Consider the following 26,100-nt stretch of genomic DNA (forward strand, 5'->3'; position numbering starts at 1 on the left):
CTCCCATTAACAGAAGAGTTTGTGTTTTCCCACTTAGTATCATCTAATTCTCTAATCTTTGATTCCCTGATTTAGAATCGTTCTTTTAAATTGTTTTTGTGTTTCTTTTACTTTCTTAATTGGATCCAAACTGAGAATTGTGCCTTTTTGTTTTCTTGATGCTTGTAAGGATGCAGTATCATGCTTTATACCATGAGTTATTTGTGGTTAATAGTTGTAGCAGTTCAAGTAAAGGATTAGAACTGATAATACAGAACTCTGACAAAGTTTCATGACTTCAAATAAAACACAGGATTTCAAAAGGCTTTAAAAGCAGGTTCTTTTCAAATTGTTGTCTGTAGACTAACTTGAATCCAAATCACACAGTGGTTATGGGAAACCAAACATTATGTGTCTCCTGATGGAATGGATTGAGGAGGATGCTTCACTATCTATATGTAATATTCTTGCCAAAAATGTTGAAATAGAATTAATAATGAGGGAACAATCAGACAAATTCCAAGTGTGGAACATTCCAAAAACAAAGAAAACAAAACCAAACTGGTCTGGAATCCTTAAAAATGTCAAGGTTATAAAAGACAGGAGAAACAGCCAAAACCAGACTAACAAGGTCACAGGTGACATACAAGCACATACCACACACACACACACACATTACTTATACACACACATATATGTAATAGAATTTCTGATGAGAAAATTCCTTCTCCAAAGGCAATCTGTTCTAAGAGAAACTAAAGCACAACATTACTAAGTACAATGTGTGATACTTGATTGCATCCTATACATATTTTTTAAAGGCCATAGAGTATATTACTGGGACATGGCAGAACTGTTGAATATACTTTTGTAGATATTATTGTATCACTAGTAAATTTGGGGTCATAGTGGTATTTTTGTGGTTTTATGAAAGGAGAATAAGTTTGTTTTTAGGATGTAGAGCTGAAGTATCAGGAGAGTAGTGCCACTACTGTGATTGTCCTAAATTTCATTTAAAAAGTCATAGATAAATAAGAGAATAAATGTAGTAAGCTGTTAACAACTGGGAAGTGTGACAAATGTTTTGTGTTCATCACTATATTCTTGCACACTTTTCTTTAGTTGAGAATTTTTCAAAAGAAAAGCTGGGCCCACCCCAAAGGAGATCTACTGAATCTCGGTGGGAGGGCAGAGTCCACATGTATCGGCATTTCAAATAGATTTTCCTGTTGAATTTTAAGCATACCACTGTTTTATTAGATGAATTGATTTATAGTACAATTATAACTTTTAGTTTTTATAAGGGTAGAGCTAAAAAAAACCCTCTATATTTTGGTTACCCAACAGAGTTTAATAACCTTGGATTAATGGATTTAAACCCAGTCCTTATTTAGTTCTGTAGTCCCTTCCATAGTCTTTGATTCTCTTTAACTATTAAATATCTTTGCCTATCTTCATGCAAGTGATTAAAAGTTATTGTGACGAATGTGACAGTGACTTCCTCCCTCCAAACTGCTTCAGTGGACACTGCCTATATTCAAGCAAAACCTAGCCTCTAATTTCCTCCGGCAACCGAATAACAAAGAGGTGAGTAGCACTACTGTCCCTATTCTGCTCAAGGCAGTTCTTTTTAAACCGTTAAATTATAGATGGAGTGATTGCATGTATTATAATGTGTGTTTATTAAATAATAATGCTAATAAGTAATAAATGAGTTAATGATCATAAACACATACTAACAAGCTCTTGCACACTGATAGCTTATCAACCTAAACCAGAGTTCAGCCCTTTTTCATTTCCTCTTAAGAGACTTGAAATCCTGCACAGCATATAGCAGTAGTGCTAAACCTGAAGAAAACACTCAACAATGCTATAAATGTGTAGCTATCACTTAAAATCAGCTGATGGATTTAAAATAATGTTAAGAACCTCAAGTGGTACACAATACTCCCAGAATGATGAGAAGGCATGATACGTTCTATTGGAAGATGTCACAACCAATATCAACCATACTCTTTTAAGATTTTGCTATTGTTTTTCCATGCCATGCTCACAAATTTGTACTAATTCCATGACTTCTTTCATGAACATCAGTTTACAATAGCTAGAAGGCTTGAGAATTGTCAGCTGAGGCTATTGAAAAGCAAAACTAAACTAGATGGCTCACATAGGGAAAAAAATCTGATTTTTGGCATATTTGCAGCATAAATAGCCTCACATGCTCCAAATTAGCAGAGAAGCATTGGTAATTGACTTGGATAAGGCTCTCTAATTTTACATCTCAGGTAAGTAGAAAAGTTTTATGGTATCACAAATATGCTGTGCCGATATGCAAAACTTTCTTAAAGTGTATGTTTTGGATCTTTAACTCATTAATTACTTATTAATAGGTTTTAGTAAGCACAGCAGATATGGTAAGCACAGCATTTATTAGAAATACAGCATAAGGTTGGTTGCAGGCAATGGAAATCTGGATTTGACCCTGGATTTTTTACTGGGTTTTGGAGTATGAAGCTTTTTACTTGAAACTCTTTCAGCAATTGTGACCTAAATCAGAGTTCAGCCCTTTTTCATTTCCTCTTAAGAGACTCGAAATCCTGCACAGCATGTAGCAGTAGTACTAAACCTGAAGAAAACACTCAACAATTAAATGTTAATTGTTTATTGATTTCACTCTGTGATTGATTGATTTCACCTTAAAGACTTAAGCTGCAGTAGATGGTTGCTCACTTTACTGATTTAGTATTTTCTTCCATTCCTCAGATTCCAGGAGATTTTTACTAGGTTTTTAATGAGACAGTAAGGACACTGACCTTCATTCTGAGAAAATATCTGTCATTACCTCAAATCTGAATTTGAACATTACAGGAGGATGATAGGAGCAGCTCTACTAGACTGAGGGCCAAGTTCACTTTGTCCAATCTTGGTACTGTTTTTGTTAAAGTTCCTGGCACTGTAATAATTTTCAAATAAATGATTTTGGGGGAGAAAAACACATGTGGTATTTAGAGCCAAATATGTCAGATATAACATACTGGTATAGAAAACCAAGAGTCAGTTTTTCCAGTTATCAGACTTTAAGTTGGTCTTATAAATTAATGAGAAAATGTTTTCCTGAGTATTCGTGATATCTTTCAGTGTGTGTAATACTGTAAAGTTAAATGACTGTATTGTTTTTTGTTTTTATCAACGGGTCTGGGGTCCCACTATAGATGAAAACCTGTAGAGCTGAATCACGTAGTTTCTACAAGGAGCAAGGGTTGTATCACTCTCAATTTCAAAACCCTAAAATTCATTATGTATACACAGTTATTTGAAAAAAGAAAAAAAGTGACCAATGTAGACCAGAATCAAAACCTATCTAGTCCCAAAGCGGCACAGAGCCGTATCTGCCAGAAGCATCCCTTTACTTTCTGCTTTACAAAGAAAAATTATTCCTCCTTCTCTACTAATCCAACTGCAGAAGTTTATTTTATCAGACATTCCTCACACCTATTAAAATCATTAGCCTTATTTTAAAAAGACAACGAGAGAAGACCAGAGGCAACAGAGAATAGAATTGGCGACTCCAAAGACATTTGCAAATGACACATTTTTTCTAGCCCAGCACAGTACGGTAAAACGGATTTTCTTGACGTGCTGGGGGTCATTTTCCCTAGCAAGTTTCACACTTTCAAGATCTTAATGGATGTTAAACGCTCAGGCTAAAGGCCAGGCGGCTCTTTAACGTCAAGTTAAGTAGCGATGGAACAGGCGGAATAATCCAATTCTCTTCCAGTGCACACAGTGCAGGCCTGCCTGCTTCGCCGACACTGAGCGCTGGTGGGGAACGGTGAACTCGACCCAACTCGCCGGCGCGCAGCGCCCCTCAGGCTTCTGCCTCCCGGTCCGGCTCGGTTCCCCGGGGCCGCCTCTGCTTCAGGGACGCGGAAACCCCGTAGGAGCAGGGCGGGCGGGGACGCAGTTAGATACTCTTGCTGCAATATTCCTCCGCTGCAAAGAAAAGAGTCCAACCTTCCCCCAGCGTTCTGGGATTCCCAGCGATCCTGAAATATCTAGAAAGAGCTAAATCTATATTTTCCCACATACTTGTTTGAGATATTTTCTGAGGCAAAGACCTCAGGATCACAATTTTGTGGCTGAGCGAAGAGCGACGAGAAAATTCCTCCGCGGGAAACGAGTCCCGGCCACGAGCCTATAAAAACCGGTGGCGCGGTACTCCTGTCTTTCCAGTCGGACGCTGAGCGGTTCTACGGATCATGTCTGGTGGTTCTGCGGATTATAACAGGTATGGTCTTTTTACGGTGACGGTAGTTTGTGGCGAAAGTCATACAATGCCAGAGGAGATGATGGTATATGGCACAAAGGTAAGGAACTAGGGTTCATATGCATTTCCTTGGGGTATAGCGGTGTCCTTCGAGAACCTTCCATGATGAGTAGGGCCTCGGATTGCGGGGAGACTAGTGCGAGAACAGAGTGGTTAAGGGGTGTCTGTTTTCCTCCAGAAGACGCTTTGAAATTTCGGCTGCTTCCCCTGCCGTGCGGAGCACAGCATTTAGTTGAAGCCGTGGCGCAATCCGCATTCCGTGCCGTGCAACCGGGGCTCGAAGCTTTATTTGCGGCCAACGGCGGGAGGTGAAATACTAGACTTTGAGGGTGGGGGGAAGGGGCCGGACAGCGCGCCTACTCGCCGCGTCCGGAAGGCGGATGAAGCCGGACCGGCAACGGGGTCCCGGATAACCGTTGGTTACAGTTCTCGCCAGAGCTCGGCCCGCGTCAATCACCCCGGCTTGCGCAGTGTAAGGGGCGGAGCTCCGTGCGAGCTCTCGCGATACAGTCCGCTGCTGATACCCGAGCGCTTTGCGCTGGGGCCGCTCGAGGCGTCCCCACTTTTCAACCTACCGGGTGTGCGTGTGCACGAGTGGGGACCGGATGAGAGGTTATTAAAGGGGCATCCGCCTAATATGCAGATTTGGTGTCTTCGGAGATGTTCTCTAACGCAGTATTCTTGTCTGCAGAGAACATGGAGGCCCAGAGGGAATGGACCCCGATGGTGTCATTGAGGTAAGAAATATGTGCAGATTTTGAAACGCTTGAATGGTGAGTCGGTACACCCCATTTATCCCTTTTTTTTTTTTTGCTCTACAGAGCAACTGGAATGAAATTGTTGATAACTTTGACGATATGAATTTAAAGGAGTCTCTTCTTCGGGGCATCTATGCTTACGGTTTTGAGAAGCCTTCAGCTATTCAGCAGAGAGCTATTATTCCCTGTATTAAAGGTAAAAGAATTAGTTGTCACTTTGAAAAAATGAATTCACTGTTCTACGTAGACCTGGACCATAAAAGGGAAAATAGCTTCTGGGGGACTAGCACCTATTTGTATTCCTTAAAGTGAAATGATGGCAATCATCTTTCGGGACTGACCTGAAATGGAGAATCTCATTGCTGATCACTTGATTATTTGGGCATAATTCATGTTCCAAATGGAATACATGGTGTGAACTAGAAGTGACGGTTTGATGTGGGATCGGTAAATATGTATCCTACTTTTTTTAGGGTATGATGTGATTGCTCAAGCTCAGTCAGGTACTGGCAAGACAGCCACATTTGCTATTTCCATCCTGCAACAGTTGGAGATTGAGTTCAAGGAGACCCAAGCACTAGTATTGGCCCCCACCAGAGAACTGGCTCAACAGGTATTGATAGTGTAGTTCAAAAAAACTGCTTGCGTGTTGCATAGGTTTCAGGTTTCACAACTGTGAAGAGTTGAAAAGTTAGTGTAAATTGGTCCTATCAGAGCCCTCCTGTTAACTGTCCATGCATGCAGGAAGTTTTTGTTGCAAGTTAAACAGGAACTGGGTGTGCAGGTATGGTTTTGCAGGGTTGTGTAACAGATTGAGAAACTGAAGCTGTTCTGTTCAGGTGGTCTACATTTGTTCCCATTTTTAAGTATGAATGCAGTTGTGCAACATGAAAACTGCAGTGACATGTTATCATTTGACTGTCTCAGTAGTTTGTGATGCATCTGTTGCATGCTATGTTTTCAAAGCTCATTGCTGTATTGGCTTTGAAGTAAACCTTGCTGATGAAACTAAGCCTTTTTAAGGTCAAGGTTTATATAAGTTACAGTACCTGTGGGGGATAAAAGGGTCAACAACTAGTCCTAGCTGTTATTGTAGAACTTGTACCACTATTTACACCTTCCTACGTAATGAACAATGTAGGAAATGTTTTTAAGTTCTTTAACCTAGCTGTTATCTCGGTAACAGGATCTCAAGCTTGACAAGGCACAAGAAAGATATTTTAAGGGAATTTATCCTTTGAAGCAGATCAGTGTGCATTTTAAGCTTGGAAGTCGTTAAGTGCTGTGCATGCATAAAAACTTTGCAGACAAGATTTTGCCCTTATGCTTTGAAGTTTAGTCACAGAGCCTATAATTCTGCTGAATAATAATTCAGGATTTGGTTTTTAGATCCAAAAGGTAATTCTGGCACTTGGAGATTACATGGGAGCAACTTGTCATGCTTGCATTGGTGGAACCAATGTTCGAAATGAAATGCAAAAGCTGCAGGCTGAAGCACCACATATTGTTGTTGGTACACCAGGGAGAGTGTTTGATATGTTAAACAGAAGATACCTTTGTAAGTATTGCTGTCTATTGAATATATTGTATTTACTATTGCAAATAAACTCAAGTACTTTGAGAATCTGGAGATGATAGTATTTTATATTTAACAGCTCCAAAATGGATCAAAATGTTTGTTTTGGATGAAGCTGATGAAATGTTGAGCCGAGGTTTTAAGGATCAAATCTATGAGATTTTCCAAAAATTAAATACAAGTATTCAGGTGAGCTTTATTTCACACTTTACTATATATGGCTGGAGGTTAGGTTTGATGGCAGGTAGTTACAACACAACTGGAGTGTTCTATTGTCGTTCCCACTGCTTAAAGCAATTGATGCATAACTCTGTCTAGCACAATTCCATAGCAAGGCAGAGATGCTTGGTCTCAGACATTTTTTTATTATTATGAAAAGTTGTGTTAATTATTTTTGTGACAACATTGTCATTGTCTCTTTAAGGTTGTGTTGCTTTCTGCCACAATGCCAACTGATGTGTTAGAAGTGACCAAAAAATTCATGAGAGATCCAATTCGAATTCTGGTGAAAAAGGAAGAATTGACCCTTGAAGGAATCAAACAGTTTTATATCAATGTTGAAAGAGAGGTAATTTGATTATTTAAAATGAAAATGTAGCCAATTTTTTTGCCTTCTTGTATAAGCACTGTGCTAAAATTGCAGAAACCAGGATTACATCTTGGTTTTTGTTATAATGCTAGCAGAGTACACACAAGAAGAAAAGTAAACTGCACTAGATTGTAAAGACTAGGGTGGACCTCTTTCTTAATGTCCAGTGTCCTTTGTCTTAAAATTTGGTGCAATATGTCTTTAGACAGATATAATAAAATGAGTTGCTCTTGAAAGTAAACTGGAAACTAGATTAACAACTGGCAACCTTCTCTTTTAAATACTGTAGGAATGGAAGTTGGATACACTTTGTGACTTGTACGAGACACTGACAATTACTCAGGCTGTTATTTTTCTCAATACAAGGCGCAAGGTGGACTGGCTCACTGAGAAAATGCATGCTAGGGACTTCACAGTTTCTGCTTTGGTAAGAGGTATTCTAACCCAGTAATGGCAATTACAATGTATTTATTAAAGCAGGATTCAGACTACAATATAGCTGTTAAGTGCTGTGTTGTCGTTCCCCCTGCTCAAAATAAACTTGTTTCTTAACTATACCTGTCTGCTATACTCTTGTTGCAGCCAGGGACGCTTGGTCTCATACACGTTGATAAATGTTGGTTTGACTGGTGATTCTTGAATGAAGGTATGTTCATTTGCAGCATGGTGACATGGACCAGAAGGAAAGAGATGTTATCATGAGGGAATTCCGATCAGGGTCAAGCCGTGTTCTGATCACTACTGACTTGTTGGTAAGCCAGTCAGTTACTGCTTTTTTAATCTACCAAAAGTTTTTCAGGGGGAAAGGTTGTTTAATAACCTTTACCAACCTACACTGTTTGGGAGAATAAAGAATAGACCACACTCCACAGTGGGCTGTATCACTTAACATATAGTTCACTACTATTTTGTGGCCTACATTAGACAAGTGTCTAATTTTTTAATTAGCATTTGAACATCATACCATTCATTGTATTTCAGGCTCGTGGGATTGATGTGCAACAAGTTTCATTGGTTATAAACTATGATCTACCTACCAATCGTGAGAACTATATTCACAGGTGAGTAAAGGCATCTTGAGACTTTTTGTATTGGTAAAATGAATTCATGTATTGATTTTCTACTGACTGATGTGTCTGAAAGGTAACCTCAAATCAGGGAATGATACAGAAAAAAGGCATAGTAACTTGGAAAGATGTAATTAAAATTGTACGTGGGAAGACTGGTCACACACAGTGGGAAAACAGCTGTAAACGTTGCCTGAATTGTGGACGTCATACAGATCAGGTTTAGATCTGTTGGTCTTAGCTTATTTCAGAGCTTTAGTCTTAGTAATGTTCTGTTGTCCCTGTGCTTTCTTGGTGATTCCTCTCTAGTTGGGATTTTCTTGGTGTTGTCTGGTAGCCATTTGAGCAGTCCCTGGTTTAGTTAGTGGCTTTATCCCTAAGTAAATTGAATTGTACTTTGTTACATGATGTAAAAAAAAGACTTTTTAAAAAATACAGGAGTCGATAGCAGCAGTTGATGACGAGATGGCGCTCAGAAACGGCGTTGACGTAATTTAGGACGTGGAATCATAAGCGAAACAGCACACTGTTTGAATAAAGAGCGAGTCGGTATTTATATTTGTTTTTCTTTTGTCATGATTATTTGATATTTTAAGTTGTTCCAGCCAGGGTATTTTGTACATTAGTTTATTAGGTGGTTTGTATTGTCTGGTTTATGTTAGGAAGGGTAGAAAGCTGTTTTGGAGGTAAACACGTTTGAGTAATTTGAGTTAAAACGTGTGAAACTGAGCAAAAAAGCAGTGATAAGTTTGGGTTACCATACCAAATACTTGTTTTCCCACTGGAAAAAGTCGTTTTAGACTAGTTAACCTTGCAGCATTTGTATTCACAGTTTTCAGTTCCAGAGGTGCGTCGAAATGGATTATATAACTTCTTTTTGTTTTATCCCTGGTGTTTACATCTGTCCCAGGCTGACATCTGCTCTTGGTGGCCCACTTTGGTATGGGCTTTAATTTCACTACCCCAAACACAGTACTGTCATCTGCTTTAAAAATAATAATGCTCAAGACACCTGATAAAATCTCATTTTGCAGCCAGACAAGCCTTGAATCCTTTTGGCACTAACTGCAAAGGAAAATTTTTTTCTCTAGATATTGATTAGCAGCTAGTGCTCCAATTAGAAGCACGAACTATAACCTTGATAAGTAAACAGCAGCTGATGGTTAACAAGTGGATCATCATGTTCAGTAGTTCATGAACTATGTGAGAAGTAACATATTCTAATTGCTGGTTTGTTTTTTTTACACAGAATTGGCAGAGGGGGTCGATTTGGGAGGAAAGGTGTGGCTATAAACTTTGTTACTGAAGAAGACAAGAGGATTCTTCGTGACATTGAGACTTTCTACAATACTACAGTGGAGGAAATGCCAATGAATGTGGCCGACCTTATTTAATTCCTGGGATGAGAGTTTTGAATGCAGTGCTCGCTGTTGCTGAATAGGCAATCACAACGTGGCATTGTGCTTCTTTCTTTGGGAATATTTGAGTCTTGTCTCAATGCTCATAACGGATCAGAAATACAGATTTTGATAGCAAAGCGACTTTAGTCGTGAGCTCTTGTGAGGAAAGTCATTGGCTTTATCCTCTTTAGAGTTAGACTGTTGGGGTTGGGTATAAAAGATGGGGTCTGTAAAGTCTTTGTTTCTTAGAAATTTATTTCCTAGTTCTGTAGAAATGGTTGTATTAGATGTTCTCTATCATTTAATAATATACTTGTGGACTAAAAGATATAAGTGCTGTATAAAATCAGCCAATTATGTTAAACTAGCATATTTACCTTTATTGTTATTAGCCTTGAATAGAAAGGCCTTTAAAATTGATTATTTTTTAGAAAGCATTTGAATGCATTTTGTTTGGTATTGTATTTATTCAATAAAGTATTTAATTAGTGCTAAGTGTGAACTGGACCCTGTTGCTAAACCCCAGCAAGCAATCATATCTTAGGTAGGGTTTAAATCCCCCAGTAAAATTGCCATATTGCACATGTCTTAATGAAGTTTGAATGTTAAATAAATTGTATATTCACTTTAAGGTGCTTTGGTCATTTTATTATATAGAAATCATAATTAGAGATGAAACATATACTAAACATGATTAACAATTCTGAGTTAACTGCTGCATCATAGTAGCACAGAGGCTGATCAGTTGCAGATGTTCATCAGCACCATCTGCTAAGCATTTATCCACTTCCTATAAGAAAATGAAAGGAGTTAATCTCTGAGGTAGAATTAAATATTTTGCCTAGATAAGCAAAAGTTGCCTACTTACAGCAAGTTTTTCTGTAACGATGGACTTCTGCTTATCAGAAAGGTTATCATTTTCTACAACTCTATCATGAAGTTGACTTACAAGCTGAGTTGCTGCATGGCCCTCATCTATTAAGTCCTGTAACAAAAATTGGATGTTTTGTATTGGATCATTCAATTTCCCTTTCCCCGGTTGGTGAAAAGTGACTTTACCTTTACCACAATTTCTAGTTTGTCAAAAGAGCCACTTTGACATGCAGCAAATATTCCATCAATTGTCTCAGCTGGTATCACCTAAAATTAGTAAAAAGATTCAGTTTTCTGGGAGAAATCTGGACATAATTACACTGCCTGGTCTAAGCCCACTCCCTTTTGTTTCATGCTTGGGTAGATGGTGTACAAAGAAGTTCTGTAGCTGAATCCAGACTGGAGAAAGCAAAAATGACAAGGGCTAGCTTTAAGCCTCATAATTCTGAGCTCCAGATAAGTGACCTAGAAAGCTGCTGAATCTGAAATAAGCTTTCCGGGTACCATGACCTTGGCTTGACTATGCCAGTATTACATTAGTCCAGTCACTACTATGCAATCTGATGCATTTTGCTTTTAAAATCCTCTTACGGCTCTGTACACACAATTTCCTCAACTCCTAAAGATTCTCTTGAGTTCAGTCCTATGGAACAAGAACAGCTGTTCTGGTTGGTCTGTGGGTGAGTAGCTAAAAGTTCTCCCCAGTAGCAACAATTCCTCACCAGTGGTTAAAATCAGCCAAGTAGTTTGAAAAAGGATTTTAAGGGGAAGTGCCCTTCAAATAAAGATGCCACTAACAGTGGTTGAAACAGTCCCTAATATCCAGAAAATTAAAGGGGACTACTGCTATCAGTTTCACTGTGGTATTAAAAAAGCCTTAGGAACTAAATTTTGAAAATTGTAATCCTGAGGTGAGGCCTGACACGGGATTATCCAAGGGCAAAGGTGTGGCAATCCATTTTCTTCAATAAATGACTCCTATAAACTGGATATGCCCCTTGTGTATATATGGCTCTTTGTCAGAATATTTGGTTTATACTATCAGTGATGGCTGTTAGATCCATTGTAACTGCCACATCCTCAAAGCATTCTGATAATCCCAGGTTACTACCTTACACTGCTCCTAGTACTTGGCACATGGTATAGGCTAAATGTGTCCTCTGCACAATTCATGTTAAAACCCCTAATATGATAGTATTTGGAGGTAGGGCCTTTGAGACATGATTAAGTCATGAGGGTAGAGCCCTCACAAACTGGATTAATGCTTTAGGAAGAAGCCCCACAGAGCTCCCTTCTGCCACAGGAGGATGAAGTGAGATGAAAGCTGTCTGAATTTGTCTATGAACTAGAATGTGGATCCTCACCAGATACAAAATATGCTGGCACCTTGGGCTTAGACTTCCCAGCTTCCATAACTGTGAAGTAAATTTGTTACAAGCCATTCAGCCTATGGTATTTTGTTAAAGCAGTTTGACCTAAACACAATGAGCATTCTGTATCTACCTGTTGGATGAAAATTTTCTAAAAGGAAAAGAATTTCAGAATATCTAATGCTCTTACCCCAGCAATGTCTATGATCACCTTCTCTGTGACCTCCATTCCAGCCGTTAATCGAGTAGCACTTTGAAGAAATGTAATGGCTTTTCTTAAATCTCCTTCTGACACTGTAACAAGATAAGCTATTCCCTGAAGAGAAGAAAGTTGTTTTAATCTATGACGGCCATTAAAGTTTTTTCATGTTCGTAAAGCTGAGAATCACTGTTTCAGCCTAGAGTTAGTGGGGAAAAACATTTAATTACATTTTTGAAGGACTATTATCAGGCCTAGAGTGGCAAAATTCATGACAGGAGACAGCATCAGCCCAATGCAAGGATAGAGATCTCTTGCCTTTGAAAGAAATTTCCAGAGACAAGAGATGTCCCATACTTCTCATCCTATTTTAATTACATAAAGAGAATTCCAGTTATAGTTAAATTGTTATAATGAGTAACAATACATTGTATCACTGTACCAGAATTTCATCATGCCAAATTCTTGAAATGGAATGTTAGGATTCGAAAATCTAGTCATTATGCAGAGATTTGTTTGCTGTGGAACGTGTTTTCTCTTTCTTGTGGATGTATACCTAGAATTGGAATTGCTGGGTCATACGGTAACTCTGTTTAACTTTTAGAGAAACTGCCCAACTGTTTTCAAAGGTGGCCACATCATTTTTACATTTCAACCTGCAATATATAAGGGTTCCAATTTCTGCTCCTGTTTGGGGTCTCTGAAATACTGATAGATAATAAACGTCTAATAATAACAGAAAGGCTGAATCTGTAATTCCTAGACATTCCAACTGTTGATCATTTAGCTTAACTTTGCTTGAAGAACTGAATCAGAAATTGAAGCAATATATATTTGACTCTTCCAGGGCCTCTACATATGCATTCATCAAAAAAAATTAGTAGTTAACAGTAACTGTAATAACAATAATTAGTATTTACCTCATTGCTAATTTTGACATGTTCTTTATCAGCAATGTCCAGTAACCGCTGCTGTTGAATTTTATCTGACAGAGGTTTGAAACGGAATTTAGAACATCTAGAGGTCAGAGGTTCAATTATTCTGTAAAATGTTGGAAAAAACGAGTCAGTGTATGAAGAATCTCCCCCAAATAACTCATTTTTATCAAAAAAAATCAAGATTTGACAGAGAAGAAATTAATGTAGCTTTGAAACATTAGAATTTTTCTTTACTTAGTTGGGGTTACCAAAATAAGGCTGCCTAGCATCTATCTTCAGGGCAATATACATACCGACTGACATAGTTACAGATGAGACAGAATCGGGTGGTTTTAGACTCTTTCTCCATGGTACGTCTTAAAGCTGCCTGAGCAGCTGAGGTCATTGAATCTGCTTCATCCAGAATCACAATCTTAAAGGGAGGACATGGCTTCCCACTAATTCAGAGAAATGCATAGGAGTTATAATTCATATATCATCAAATAATCTAATTCTAGAACATTTGTCACCTCAGAAAGAAACTCTGTATCTCTTAGGAGTAATTTCTCTTCTCCCAACTCTCGCAGTCCTAGGCAGTCATGAATCTCTATCTTCTGTCTCCACAGATTTGCCTATTCTGGACATTAGACATTTCATATATATGGAATATATGTTGTCTTTGTGACTGGCTTCTTTCACTTAGCACAAATGGTCTCAAGGTTCATCTGTGTTATAGTATATCATTACTTCACTTTTTTTTTATTGCCAAATAATATGGCAAATGGATATATTACATTGTCCATTCAACAGTTAATGGTATTTGGATTGTTTCCATGTTTTGACTATTATGAATAATGCTGCTATGAACATTTGCATACATTTTTCGCATAGACATTATATTTTCATTTCATCTAGGACTGAAATTGCTGGGTTATATGGTAACTCTAATTTTTAGAGGAACTGCCAAAATGTTTTCAAAGTGGCTGCGCCCTTTTACAATCTAACCAGCAATGCATAAGGGTTCCAATTTCTCCACATCCTTGCCAATACTCATTATTTTCTTTTTGGTAACAGCTGTTCTAGTGGGTATAAAGTGGTATCTCATCATGGTCTTTATTTGTATTTCTTTAATGACTAATGATGTTGATAAATATGTTTTCATGTGCTTAACAGCCATCTGTATACAGTAGTCTCTCCCCTTATATGTAAGGAATATGTTCCAAGACCTGCAGGGGATGCCTGAAACTGCAGATAGTACTGAACCCTATATATACTCTTTTTTCAATACATACACATCTTTTATAAAGTTTAATTTAGAAATTAGGTACAGTAAGAGATTAACAGTAATAATAGAACAATTATAACAGTATATTATAATAAAAGTTTTGTGAATGTGGTCTCTTATATCTTATTGTACTATATTCGCTCTTCTTATGATGTGACAGGATAAAATGCCTATGTGATAAGATGAAGTGAGGAGAATGACATAGACATTGTGACGTAGCATTAGGCTACTATTGACCTTCTGACATATCATCAGAAGGATGATCATCTGCTTCTGAACTTCAGTTGACTGCAGGTAACTGAAACTGTGTAGAGTGAAACTGTGGATAAGGAGGGACTATTGTATCTTCTTTGGAGTAGTATCTATTCAGATCCTTTGCCCATTTTTAAATCGGGTCGCCTTTTTATTATTGAGTTGTGAGCGCTCTTTATATATTCTTGATCTAAGTCCCTTGTCAGGTATATGATTTATATGCACTGTCAACCCAAGGCAGACATCAAAAATCAGTCATTCTCTTTGTAAAGATTCTTAAGTATGCTCTGATATAAACTTAAATATATGTCAAGTACCAAAATTTAATCTTGGAACTGTGAACAAAATTTAAACTTGGAACCTAAGGAGTATAAGTAGTTGACTAAATATCCATTCAATTCAGAGCCATCCTATTTTAATTATTAATATACCTTCCTTCACTTTAAAAGTGTCCCAGTTTTGACAAGATCTTATATAATCACCTAATTATGAAATATACACTGAGACTTAAGATAACTGATACTTTTTCTTTTAGTAACACAATATCAATATCAAAAACCAATTTTTTTATTATGAGTGTACCATCAAACTATCAAATTTGATTAATAAATATTCCTTAAAAAAATATCAGCTAAAAACCCTTGACAGCTAAACAACTTAAAATTAGTTGTTATAATGGAAGAACCATTTCTGGGTTTAAATAATTTAGATGAGAATGTGATATGACATGAAAAAGGAGTTGGAAATGTAGCAGAAACACATATTTTAAATCAATACAACGACACAGTATGGAGAAGGGAAGGACAGCTTACTTACTCTGAACGACTTCCTGACACAGTTAACTGAGCAAAATTCTTCACTTTCTCTCTAACTACCTGTATTCCACGTTCATCAGATGCATTTAACTCAAGAACTCTTAATCGAAAAAGTTCAGGCCTATGTCAAAATGAAAACAAAATAGGAGGCATCATAAAGCATATAAATAACCCAGGTTTAAATCATATTTAACATTTGTACATTTTGCGGTTTAAAGTCCACCTAGTAAATAATTTGGCTAGAAGGCACACAATCATTTTGGTATTTTCTCTTTTGCAGAGACATGTAGTTAACACTCTGGCTTTTTACCATGCACTTAAAAAAAATAGGTAGATGGTATCACATAATGTATAAAATTTGAAGTCAATTTTCCACAGAAGATTACATCATAAATATCTTGCTATGTCATCAGAACCACTGTAAATACCATTTTAATAGCTATATGACATTCCATTCTAGGTTACTTAACATTCTTCTATTGTTACATTTACATAGTTATAAATATGTTATAATTTTAAATGCTGCATATAGCATGTTTGAATTATTAAAATAGGGTAGCTTGCTATATGGAAAACTGCTATAAGGAAACAACTTAAAAATTAAGTTTTGTAAAAAATTATTAAAAGTTGGTCAGTGTAGGGAAACCTGAGAAATCAAAAGAAAATTAAAACAACTGGTATACCCTGCCAAGCCAGTGTTTTGAAAACTTCCTTCCAATCATTTTTCTATATATGTATTTTTTTTCAATAAAAAAGCAAGAGTTGGGATTTCATTTTGTCTTTGCTTTTCCTAAATAGTATGATATCCTAAGCCTTTTTTTATAGGCATAAACATTTAGGAACCTCTATGCATATATATTCTGTTTTAAAACCTTATACTATAAATGTAGAATTTGTAATTAAGTTCTTTTAGTTCTATAAGGACAAACATTATTTTTAAATGGGTATTTTGAAAGTTCAAAAATGTGGACTGACTCACTCTAGAACAGCTAAAACTAATAATAGTTTCAGTATGACTGTATTGTTAAGGCTGATTCAGTTTGGATCTAATGGAGCAGTGGAATAATAAAAAAAGCTCTTTTGAAATTTCCTTGAGAAATAAAAGTTCCTGTCAAGTAAATAAAATATTAGGTTCACAGTAGCTTCCCCTTTTGTCTCCCCTAACATTTCAACAGAACTAATTATCCTTACAGAGTTGGTGGGTGGTTTCAGAGGCATCTATTTCCATATGCAGGATTTCAGATGTACCCTTTGGCCGTATGCCTGATGTGAGGATTCTGGATGAATTCAAGTTAGTCTATGCTACATTGGTGCATGTTGCATTGATATCAGACCTTGGCTGATACATCTTTTAACTTTAGTTAAAGGGCTCCTCTACAATGGTTGGCTAAGCCAAGACAGTCACTCCAGGAAGAGAAGTCTAAGGTGTCTCATAGAGATATTCTGGTGTATCTGGAATCATACTGCATGCAACTACTACAGACTCTGCTTACACTAAAGATACTTGAGGTCATGAAGCTGGCCTAGCCACTCCAGAGGCAGGACCTGGGAAGCCCAGAGCAAGAAGGAACTGAGGAAGAGTGGTGCAGGTCAGGAGCATCAGACAGCAGATTCTATCACACAATGATGCAGATGTGAACATAATCATTAAGAGAGTGATGAAACTATTGGCATGACTGGAGACAGGGTAGGTCCTCTGGGCTTCAAAATCATAATGAAAAAACTTTTTAAAGTGATGAAAAAAATCACAAGACTCCATGTGTTGTAGTACATTCAAACACATTTAAACAAGGTTCAGGATGAAGTTTAGAAAACACATAGGCAAGCTAATTTATTGGAGGGGAGGAATTGGAAATGGGCCCATTGGAATAAAAATTCAGAAACAAAAACAAACCCATAACCGCACAGGGAAACTAAATGCAAATTTTTATAGAATGAAAAGCAGTACCAGAGATTTTCAGTGTCAAGACTCTTAACTGAAAAAAAAAAAAAAGAAGAGGAGGTATTTTAACTTACCCAAAGAGTTCCCTAGCTGCTGCCAAAATAGTGGATGTTTTCCCAGTTCCAGGTGGCCCATAAAACAAGAGATTAGGGAGCTGCAGAAATTAAATTTTATTTTTTTAAAAATTTACTCTGGCACAAACAGATGAAAATGGTGACTGAAAATATCTATGGAACAGTGCAGTAACCTCCCTAATAGAGAGGGCACACATATGTGAATACAAAGATTTCTTAATATAACTGGTATCAGAGTTATTAACAGTTCTAAATCCTGCTTTTTCACATTTTCCCAATATGTCTAATATGTCTAATATCAATATTTTTGATTGCTCTATAAATAATCTACTTAGGTAAAATTTTCAAAGCTGGAATTGGAAACCTCTTATTTCTGATGAGAATCCTAGGCTTCTGTCAGTTTCCTATCACACACTTTGCTCAGGAGTGGGCAAGATTTTATATTTTTTAAAGATGTCAGTTGCTTCAAAGGAGAAAGAGACCAAAGGCACAATTGGATTTGGCAATACTGAAGAAAAAGAAGTGAAAAAAGACATATTAGGGCTTTGGATGAGCTGAAGTTCCAGGAACATAAACACTGAAAAAAATTAAGCTTCTTTTAAGTGCCAGGCAGTACTCCACATCATGATTATGTACCCTGTAGGGGATGACCACATTATAAGGAAGAATTTGTTAGAGGAAGAAAGGTAACTAGTTATCTTCTTTTATACCTTAAGTCTAGCTAACTTGGCTGTAAATGAACAGAAGTACTAAATTCTAATGAGCTCCATTATGAAACTGTACATTGCTCAGTGTGTCTTTTCACATGTGGCAGTCATTGTGCACAGGAAACTAGACAGTAGAGTTTGCTTCCACTCTTGCCTCTCACCCTTCCCATCCATTTATTCTTACCCCAAATCAGACGCCACTTTGCTTGCTACTTCAAACTATTCACTGACTTCATATCCCACTTAGAAAAACAAAAACAGACAAACAAAAAACATGCTTATCGTAATATACAAGGATGTTCATGATCTGCTCACCACCTCTTACCTTCTAGGCTCCAACTTACAATGACCTCCAACAGCTAAGTACTCTCTGGCTTGCACATATACTTTCCCCTATGAGCTAGAAAAAAAAGGCTCCTTATTCTGCCTGGCTAACTCCCACTGCATTATAAGTCAGAGACCTCCCTGACCATCCAACCTAAAGCAGGTCTCCTCTGTTAATCTCTCATCACTCTTTGTTGTGCTTGATGCAGTTCGCAATTATTTATTGTTTATTTAATGGTTGGGTTTAATTGTAAAACATGTGTCTACCTCACTAGATGGTAAGCCTATGAAGGTCAAGAACCTTATTTTTTCTATTCACATTTGTATGCTCAGCATCTTGTGCAGTATTCAATATGTGCCAAACAAACCAACAAATAAATATGTTAATTATAAGACTTATTACACTGGTAACACATAGTTTAAGACTCAAACTAGGAGATTCATGTACTTAAAAACAAAAACCAAAAAAGTTCCCAGGCTTCTTCATTTTTAAGGGTATAACTGCTATTCTGATCCATGCATACCTCAATATTAGCAATGATTCATTCAGATAACTATCATATATAATAAGATATTTTTAAAAATAGTAAAATTATTAAATGTTACATTATATAAGAGTTTGATATATTTGGTGCATATAAGAATGTATGTAGAATATCAGTTCTTAAAATTGATTTCTGAAAAAAACTCATAATTCTACTTAAAAATCTTTTAAGTAAATGAAGAATGAATTATTTTCCTTTACTCTTTACAACTTGAAAAATTTGTTCATCTTTAAGTTTAATAAAGTCTAGTCTGAAAAGACACACAAAATATTACATAAGTGTCTGAAGAAGAGTTCTTAATTCAGCCTCCTAAGTTAGATGGTATAAAGTCAAGAACTGGGTCATAATGCCAACACATTTATACCTGAAGAGTTGAGAATAGCAGCAATGTTAAAATAATTTTGTCCTACAATCTATGTAAATATTACTGTGCAATTAAAATTATGTACTATTATAAAATTAGAAGGTAAACATATTTTGATCAAATAAAAACATGATGGTAAAGAAAAGATTTTAAAGTTTTATAAATATAAGTTCTTTCAAAATATGTATTGTAGTGTAATTTAGGAAGAGAATAATGGCAGCAAAACCCAAAAGAATCTCTAATTCAAAACAGCCAGGTTGAGAGGAAAGAAGCAAATCTTGGGAAAAAAGCAAAAACCATATCCCACTTTCACCTGCAACCTTCCCCCTTCCTTCACTGAACTCTTAAAGCATTTTATCATAAACAATTTAAAACTGCTAATTCTTCATATGGGTTTATCTTGTAACTGTATAATCTGAACTGCAAATAACTTCAAGGACATTTTAACCCACATATCACAGGAGACACAGTGCCAGAAGCAAAATAAATACTCAAAGTTCGAAACAACTCTAAAAATTAGGTGGGCAATTATACTTGCAAAGAATCTCTGACTCTTCTTTATAGTGCATGTCATTATCTATAATTCTCTTATTTGGCTTACATGTTTATTCTTTATCTCCCCACCAAAACATAAACTATGAGCAAAGGGACCAGTGTGTCTCACTCAAAGTCTATACATGAGTACTATATAAGAATGCCCTAGGAAAGACTATGAGATGCACAAGAAATATTTGTTGAACTAGTCATCCACTGTACAAATTTTTATCAAGGGCTGACTGAATATACAGCCTAGTATTTAAAGGGGGCAGGAGGTCATAAAGGAAGGAAGAGGGTAAATAAATTAAGTCTAAAATCTCCCAATGACATTAAACATCAATCTGCTGCTCACATCAGCTCCTTCTAAAGACTTTTTCAGCACTGCAACCACTTCTTCTTGGAAAGCAACTTCATCCACACATTTTGGGCGACTGGAAAAAAAAAGGCGAGAGAGATTATTTAGTATATTATAGTAGCCAAAGAAAAGTCTTAAGTGTTCCTCTTGCTAAAATACCAATGATAATTCTCATTATAGTAATGAAATGAGAAATTTTCATAATTGGAAGTAGGTGGAACCCCCTTTTATATTTACCTTAAGCAAATACATACTGAAGGACTGAAGAGATTTTTCACATTTCCAGATGTGTTGTTTACATCTGTTATGTTAAGCAAAATGATTTTATTTTATTACACCACAAATGCCAACTGGGTAAAAATGTAAAGTGAACACTTGCCTAGAAAGGAATATTATATTTTTATAAAATCATCACTTAAGCTGAAAAGGGAGAATTATTTAGTAACCTCAGGGTAGTTAACTATTTTGGTTAATACAGTTATATATATATAGCTATTATGTTGTTAATTAGTTAATACCAATTTCTTCTATCACTTAACTGTACAAAAAATGCATACCTACCCACTTCACTGAGGCTAACAAAATAACAAGTTTAACCAATATGAAGGATAATAACACATAATTTTCATCTCATATTATTTAGTGATATTAAGAGAAGCTAGAATAAAGTTATACTCCCAACCCTAAGATCAGCCTTTATACTTAGTTTACCAATCAAAAAGCTCTTCTTTGATTTATACTTTTCTGACTAATCAGGTCAATTCCAGGTAGGAATTTTGTCATATGATGTTTTCTAGGAAAACCAGTATGTTATAAACCAGGGTTTCATATTCAAATATCTGCAGAGCCAGGCAGATAACAAGGGTGAAGAACACAGAGTGTAAGGCAAGAGAAAATAGTAGGGACTATAGTTAATTGAGGAACATATGACTTTTCCAGAATGAGAAGCAGGTGAGAACTTGGATCTAGTGTTGCTAAATCAATCTCTTAAGAAGCTGAAGATCTAGATTTTTTTCCTCTTGTACAATTTAATTTTTTAAAAACCTAGATTTTTATGTAAAATGCCCCATTTTTAAAGGCATTGTTTTGGTATCAAATAAAACATATGAAGACCTTATTTGACCCCAAAGTAATCTACAAATGCTTGGTAGTAATTGAGGCTACACCAGGGGTTACAACTACTTGTCATAATATCTGTTAGCTGATTAAAATTTAAGTGACACTTCAACTGTTGTTTTTGCTGAAAATAAAAAAAAAAACAAAACCGACCAATTTCTACCTGTCAGTAACGAAAAGGGAAGAGACTACTTTGATTTAAGTAGAACTCCTGAACAAGAGCTTAGAGTCAGCTTATAAAAACTTTGTTTTCTTTACTGCTGTATCCCAGCATCTAAAACCAAAGACCTGAGTTCTAAAGAAGACCTTACTTCATCTACAAAATAACAGAACTGAACTAGATCATCTTAAGGTCCCTTTTAGTTCTTAGGTTCTATGACTCACTTAATTAGGTGATTTTCAAGGACATCTTTACAGAGCAAATCATCCCCCCTTAAGTAAAAAAAAAGTGACCAAAACTAGTTAGAGAGGTAATTTATTAACTATTTCAACAGAAACACAAGCGTTCTTACTATTTTTCCACCCATGGAACAGGTTTGGCTTTCTTGTTTTCTCCACTGCTTCCAGCAGTGGCAGCTGTTCCTCGATCCTTGGTTGATGGTTTCATAGCGATAGATGTGCCTTTTAGAAAAGCCTGCATGGTTACTTCACCCTGACCAGGTGCAAGACAGAAAAGGAAAAGCTCTTTTGAAACCATTATGTGGAAGTACAGCCTGAAACTACACTCAACCTTGTGCAAAGATATTCAAATAATTACTTAATAAAGGACATCACTCCATGATCTACCACCCTCTGAATGCACTGTCCTGAGGGCTACAGGGGCAAAAAAGAGGCCAAAGTGCTTAAGGAATTTAGAATCTTTTTATAATGAGGGAGTACAGAACAAAAAAAAATCTTACGTCAAAAATTTTTAAGAGTTCCAAACTTCTTGATAACTATTATGTCATTCAAGGCCCAATTGTACATGGGCTTCTATAGTCTCTTCCATATTAGTCATGGGCCTAGCTTGAGCTCGGACCCTGGAATGGACTCAGCAATTGGAAGTGCTGAAGCCACAAATGAGAAACTTCACTTCTTGGACCTAGAGCCCATTTTACTGGCAGAGGCAAGGACTGCTGCCTTCAAAGGCCTTTTTGTGGGGAGGGGTGGGTCAGGGACTCCATTGTTAAAATGGAACCAGGTGTTTTTTGGTTGACATGCTCACTGGAAATAAAAATAATGCAGAAAATGATTTTAAAAATTAATACAAAATTTCACCCAGAAGATAACCACTATTAACATTCAGGTAAATATTCTTCTAGGCAGCCAGCAGGCTGTTTTGGGGGTAGAAAAGCATCATTAGCTTGCCTGAAAGTTCCCAGCGTTAGTGACCATTCTATTTTTTTTCATTGCTGTATTGCCAAGTGCCTAGAGCAGTGACTGGTATATGACAGATGCTCCATAATACTTGGTGACTCAATTACCACTTACGAGACTCAGATTCCCCTTCTGTAAAAAGTGCAAAGACCTATTCCATAAGGCAACTAAATATAATAAAACAATCGCATAAACCTTTGTGCACTGTTGGTGGGAATGTAAACTGGTGCAGCAATTATGGAAAGCAGTATGGAGGTTCCTCAAAAAGTTAAAGATAGAGGGCTACCATATGAGCCAGCAATTTCACTACTGGGTACATGTCTGAAAAAACCTAAAACACTTATTCAAAAAGATACATGCACCCCAATGTTCATCACAGCATTATTTACAACGGGCAAGATATGGAAACAACCCAAGAGTCCATTGATGGATTAATGGATAAAGAATATGGGTGTTTGTGTACAGTGTGTGACACACACAAACTGAATTACTACTCAACTACAAAAAATGAAATCTTGCCATTTGCAACAACATGGATACACCTTGAGAGTATTGATTGTGCTAAGTGAAATAAGAAAGACAAGTATCACATTTCACTTACATGTGCAAAAAACAAAACCCAGACTCATAGATACAGAGAACAGAATGGTGGTTGCCAGAAGGAAGGGAGGGTTAGGGAGGATGGAATAGGCGAAGGGGATTAAGAGGTACAAACTTTCAGTTACAAAATAAGTCATGGGGCTGTAATGTACAGTATGGGAATACAGTCAATAACGCTGTATTAACTTTGTATGGTGACAGGTGGTGGCTGTTTCATAATGTATACAAATGTCCAATCATGTTGTACATCTGAAACCAATATAATATTGTATATCAATTACACCTCAATAAAAACAAATAACATTAAGAAAAAAAGAACTGTGCACACAGTTCTGTGTTTGGTATATGGGTATATATTCTAAACGTAAGATAAGTTAATATCTGTAAACGGCCAAGGTTTTTAATGTTACTGAGTTATTCCACCCCTGCCACAGGCTACTTAACAGTAACACAGCTCTCAGCAGGGCTTTGAAATCTGCAGTACTCAGCCACCATTTCACAAAGGGCTGCAGAAGGAGTAGGAGAAAGTGGGTGGCCTGGAGCGCTGGTCCGGCCCCTGTGCTTGCCAGACGGAGATGGAAGACATCACAGGGGCATCCAGGCTGCAGGAGTGGAGGAAGGCAAAAGCACCCCTCCCGATTTCTCCGGCTGGTCACCTTTTATCCGCGTCCCCGCGCCTGTTCCCAGGGTCTTTCAGTCGTTCGTGTCGGAAGCCAGACACTATCGGCTCGTTCTTGGCGTTTCCGGGAGAGGGAAAAGGAGAGGCAGTCGCTAAATCTTAGCTCGTTCCCCAATCTGAGAATATCAGGTTCAGGGAGGCCTGAGTGGCGGGGCCGAGCGACAAAGCTGCCGCCGTGAGCTCGCTCCAGTTCCCGCCACGGAACCGCAAGCGAACGGCAGAGCGGGAATACGCGGACACGTATTGCGTCACTTCCGGTCCGCCGCACGCCGTGCTTGAGGCAGCCGTTTACATCTGTAGCGTTGTATTTAACAGACGAGAAGACAAATAGGCTTTTAGGCATCCATAGACTGGAACGAGAATGACTAAGGGGTTATAAATAAAGTTCCATCTCGTCTCGGTGCATTCGTCCGATCGTGGGCTGTAGGGCTGGGGAACTTGAGGGCGACAGCCAGAGGAGACGCGTACCCGGCATGCTCATCGACCGTGCGCGGTTGCGCTCACCCGGGAGGGCGGTTGGGAGGGGCCTTTGGGAACCCGCGGTCAACCAAGGTTTTGAGAGGCGCACTCTCTCATTTTAGATACGAGTCTGCAGAACTTGTACCACACTGTGAACTTCGCGGTAGGCGAGGGGCGTCTCACTGACATTTCTGCAGCAACACATTTCGGCTTGCGACTTGCTTCGCCCCTAAGAAGGAGGGAGATTAGGGAGGCACCCTGCGGATCCCTGTGTAGTGTAGGTACCCGGTCGGTCCCCCAACCCCACCACCCGGCTTTGTCTTCGCGGAGCAAACTGTGTGCTTTAAGGGCAGAGACGTCTGAAAACGATGCCTTTCCTTGCCCTTAAGAGTGCGTATGGCTTATACCTCTATTAGTGTCCGCCCGTTGGGTGGACCTTGTCATGCAACTATGGTCATCTAATCGTAGAGTCCTGCCTCAAACTCTTGTGGTGCAAACGCTGAATAAAAGTTAAAAGATTGATGGTAATGTTTAACCCCACCAGGGGACATGCACTATGGGCTTTAAGGCAAGTGTCTGAGGCCTCCGTTTTTATCTTTACCCACTGCTGTTCGCTCTGAATTTTTCCTAAATCTTACTGAATACTGACCCTTTTAAAATGCTACCTTCATTGAGGCATGCATTTGTATGTAAATTATATCTCGAAGTTGATAAAGATCTATTAAAATATGTGTTATTAGGTGGTATTCATTTGCTACCTCCACAAACACCACAACCACACAGAGGGAGATAAAATCCCATTTTACAGATAAGAAAACTGAGTCTTAAATGGATAAGGCTAATAGCAAACAAGCAACAAAGCCAGACTCCACATCTAGGACTGTCTGACTCCAGAGTTAAGACTTGTAATTAGTCACTGGGCAGGTTCAGGGCTAGCATAGAGATGCCTTTATCCAAGTAGAAAAAAGGGACCAAGAGCCTTTTTAGGCAATTGGTTTAGAAAAAGTGTCATGTTCCTTTGGTATATTCAGACCCTTGGTGGGGCCTAAGACTTGGTGATTAGAGGTTGGCTGGATTTCAACCTACACTTGCCCACACCTCAGGCAGCCATTCCATTCTTGAACACAACTATAGGTAGCATCCTAACTCAGGTATTTTATGAGTTTATGTGCATACCTAACCACCGTTTCTGCTGCAGAACAAGAACTGTAAAGATATATAATTTTTTTTGTATTATATATGGGTGCTTATGTGATTAAACTAGTTAATTTGTAATAACTTTTATTACTTTTTTAGTGGATATTCATTCAGTTACTATTATGGTACTATTACATGGACATATATGAAACTTTTAATGTGAAAAGAGGGCTTTCAAAAGTTGGATACAGCTCTACTTGTTATGTTACACTTTGAAACAGATAAGACGAAATTGTACCTGGATTTTGTTTTACTAGAAAATTAAAAGAGTTGGATGGAAAATAAAAGGTTGCTGTCAAGAGTGGGAGGATTAGATAGTGGATGACTGTCAATTTTAAAACCAGAAAATGCAGGTGTAATGGATGCCCTGGTGTGCCACCTTTCAGGACTGATACACTTACTCTCCCAACTGCTGGGAGTGTCAACAGTTGACAGCTC

At 37.6% G+C, this 26,100-nt stretch overlaps 2 protein-coding genes and 4 non-coding genes across 10 annotated transcripts; 5 read left to right on the forward strand and 1 right to left on the reverse strand.

Annotated features, from left to right (window-relative positions):
• The first annotated feature begins 4,212 nt into the window (after positions 1 to 4,212).
• EIF4A2 (eukaryotic translation initiation factor 4A2) lies at positions 4,213 to 10,327 on the forward strand. Of its 5 annotated transcripts, none has more exons than XR_008997178.1 (12): positions 4,297 to 4,614; positions 4,998 to 5,043; positions 5,128 to 5,260; positions 5,538 to 5,677; positions 6,454 to 6,622; positions 6,720 to 6,829; positions 7,065 to 7,208; positions 7,519 to 7,656; positions 7,892 to 7,981; positions 8,211 to 8,290; positions 8,735 to 8,845; positions 9,546 to 10,327. XR_008997178.1 is itself a non-coding variant. In XM_036875104.2 (11 exons), exons 1-11 carry the CDS (start codon positions 4,239 to 4,241, stop codon positions 9,688 to 9,690), a joined length of 1,224 nt encoding a protein of 407 aa, XP_036730999.1. In that variant the 5' UTR covers positions 4,213 to 4,238; the 3' UTR covers positions 9,691 to 10,327. The 5 variants fall into 5 exon arrangements, 3 of the variants coding, with proteins under 3 accessions (XP_036730999.1, XP_057356943.1, XP_057356946.1); XR_008997180.1 differs by having other exon boundaries at positions 8,735 to 8,841; XM_036875104.2 differs by lacking the exons at positions 4,297 to 4,614; positions 8,735 to 8,845 and adding an exon at positions 4,213 to 4,267.
• On the forward strand, positions 5,371 to 5,436 carry LOC118907128 (small nucleolar RNA SNORD2). Its single transcript, XR_005022722.1, has one exon. It is a non-coding gene; the product is annotated as a small nucleolar RNA SNORD2 (small nucleolar RNA).
• LOC118907126 (small nucleolar RNA SNORA81) lies at positions 7,250 to 7,428 on the forward strand. Its single transcript, XR_005022720.2, has one exon. It is a non-coding gene; the product is annotated as a small nucleolar RNA SNORA81 (small nucleolar RNA).
• On the forward strand, positions 7,704 to 7,835 carry LOC118907121 (small nucleolar RNA SNORA63). The gene has a single exon (XR_005022716.1). It is a non-coding gene; the product is annotated as a small nucleolar RNA SNORA63 (small nucleolar RNA).
• Positions 8,011 to 8,151, forward strand: LOC118907122 (small nucleolar RNA SNORA4). The gene has a single exon (XR_005022717.1). It is a non-coding gene; the product is annotated as a small nucleolar RNA SNORA4 (small nucleolar RNA).
• A 16-nt stretch (positions 10,328 to 10,343) lies between the features above and the next one.
• RFC4 (replication factor C subunit 4) lies at positions 10,344 to 24,420 on the reverse strand. The gene is made up of 11 exons (XM_036875105.2): positions 23,984 to 24,420; positions 21,884 to 22,023; positions 20,253 to 20,331; positions 17,424 to 17,503; positions 15,409 to 15,528; positions 13,370 to 13,513; positions 13,059 to 13,179; positions 12,130 to 12,255; positions 10,756 to 10,836; positions 10,565 to 10,681; positions 10,344 to 10,486 (listed from the first exon to the last, which is right to left on the reverse strand). The coding sequence occupies exons 2-11, from the start codon at positions 22,009 to 22,011 to the stop codon at positions 10,391 to 10,393; spliced, it is 1,092 nt and encodes a 363-aa protein (XP_036731000.2). The 5' UTR covers positions 22,012 to 22,023; positions 23,984 to 24,420; the 3' UTR covers positions 10,344 to 10,390.
• Between the last annotated feature and the right edge of the window lie 1,680 nt (positions 24,421 to 26,100).

This window comes from Manis pentadactyla, chromosome 1, assembly GCF_030020395.1.
Source record: "Manis pentadactyla isolate mManPen7 chromosome 1, mManPen7.hap1, whole genome shotgun sequence".
NCBI lineage: Eukaryota > Metazoa > Chordata > Mammalia > Pholidota > Manidae > Manis > Manis pentadactyla.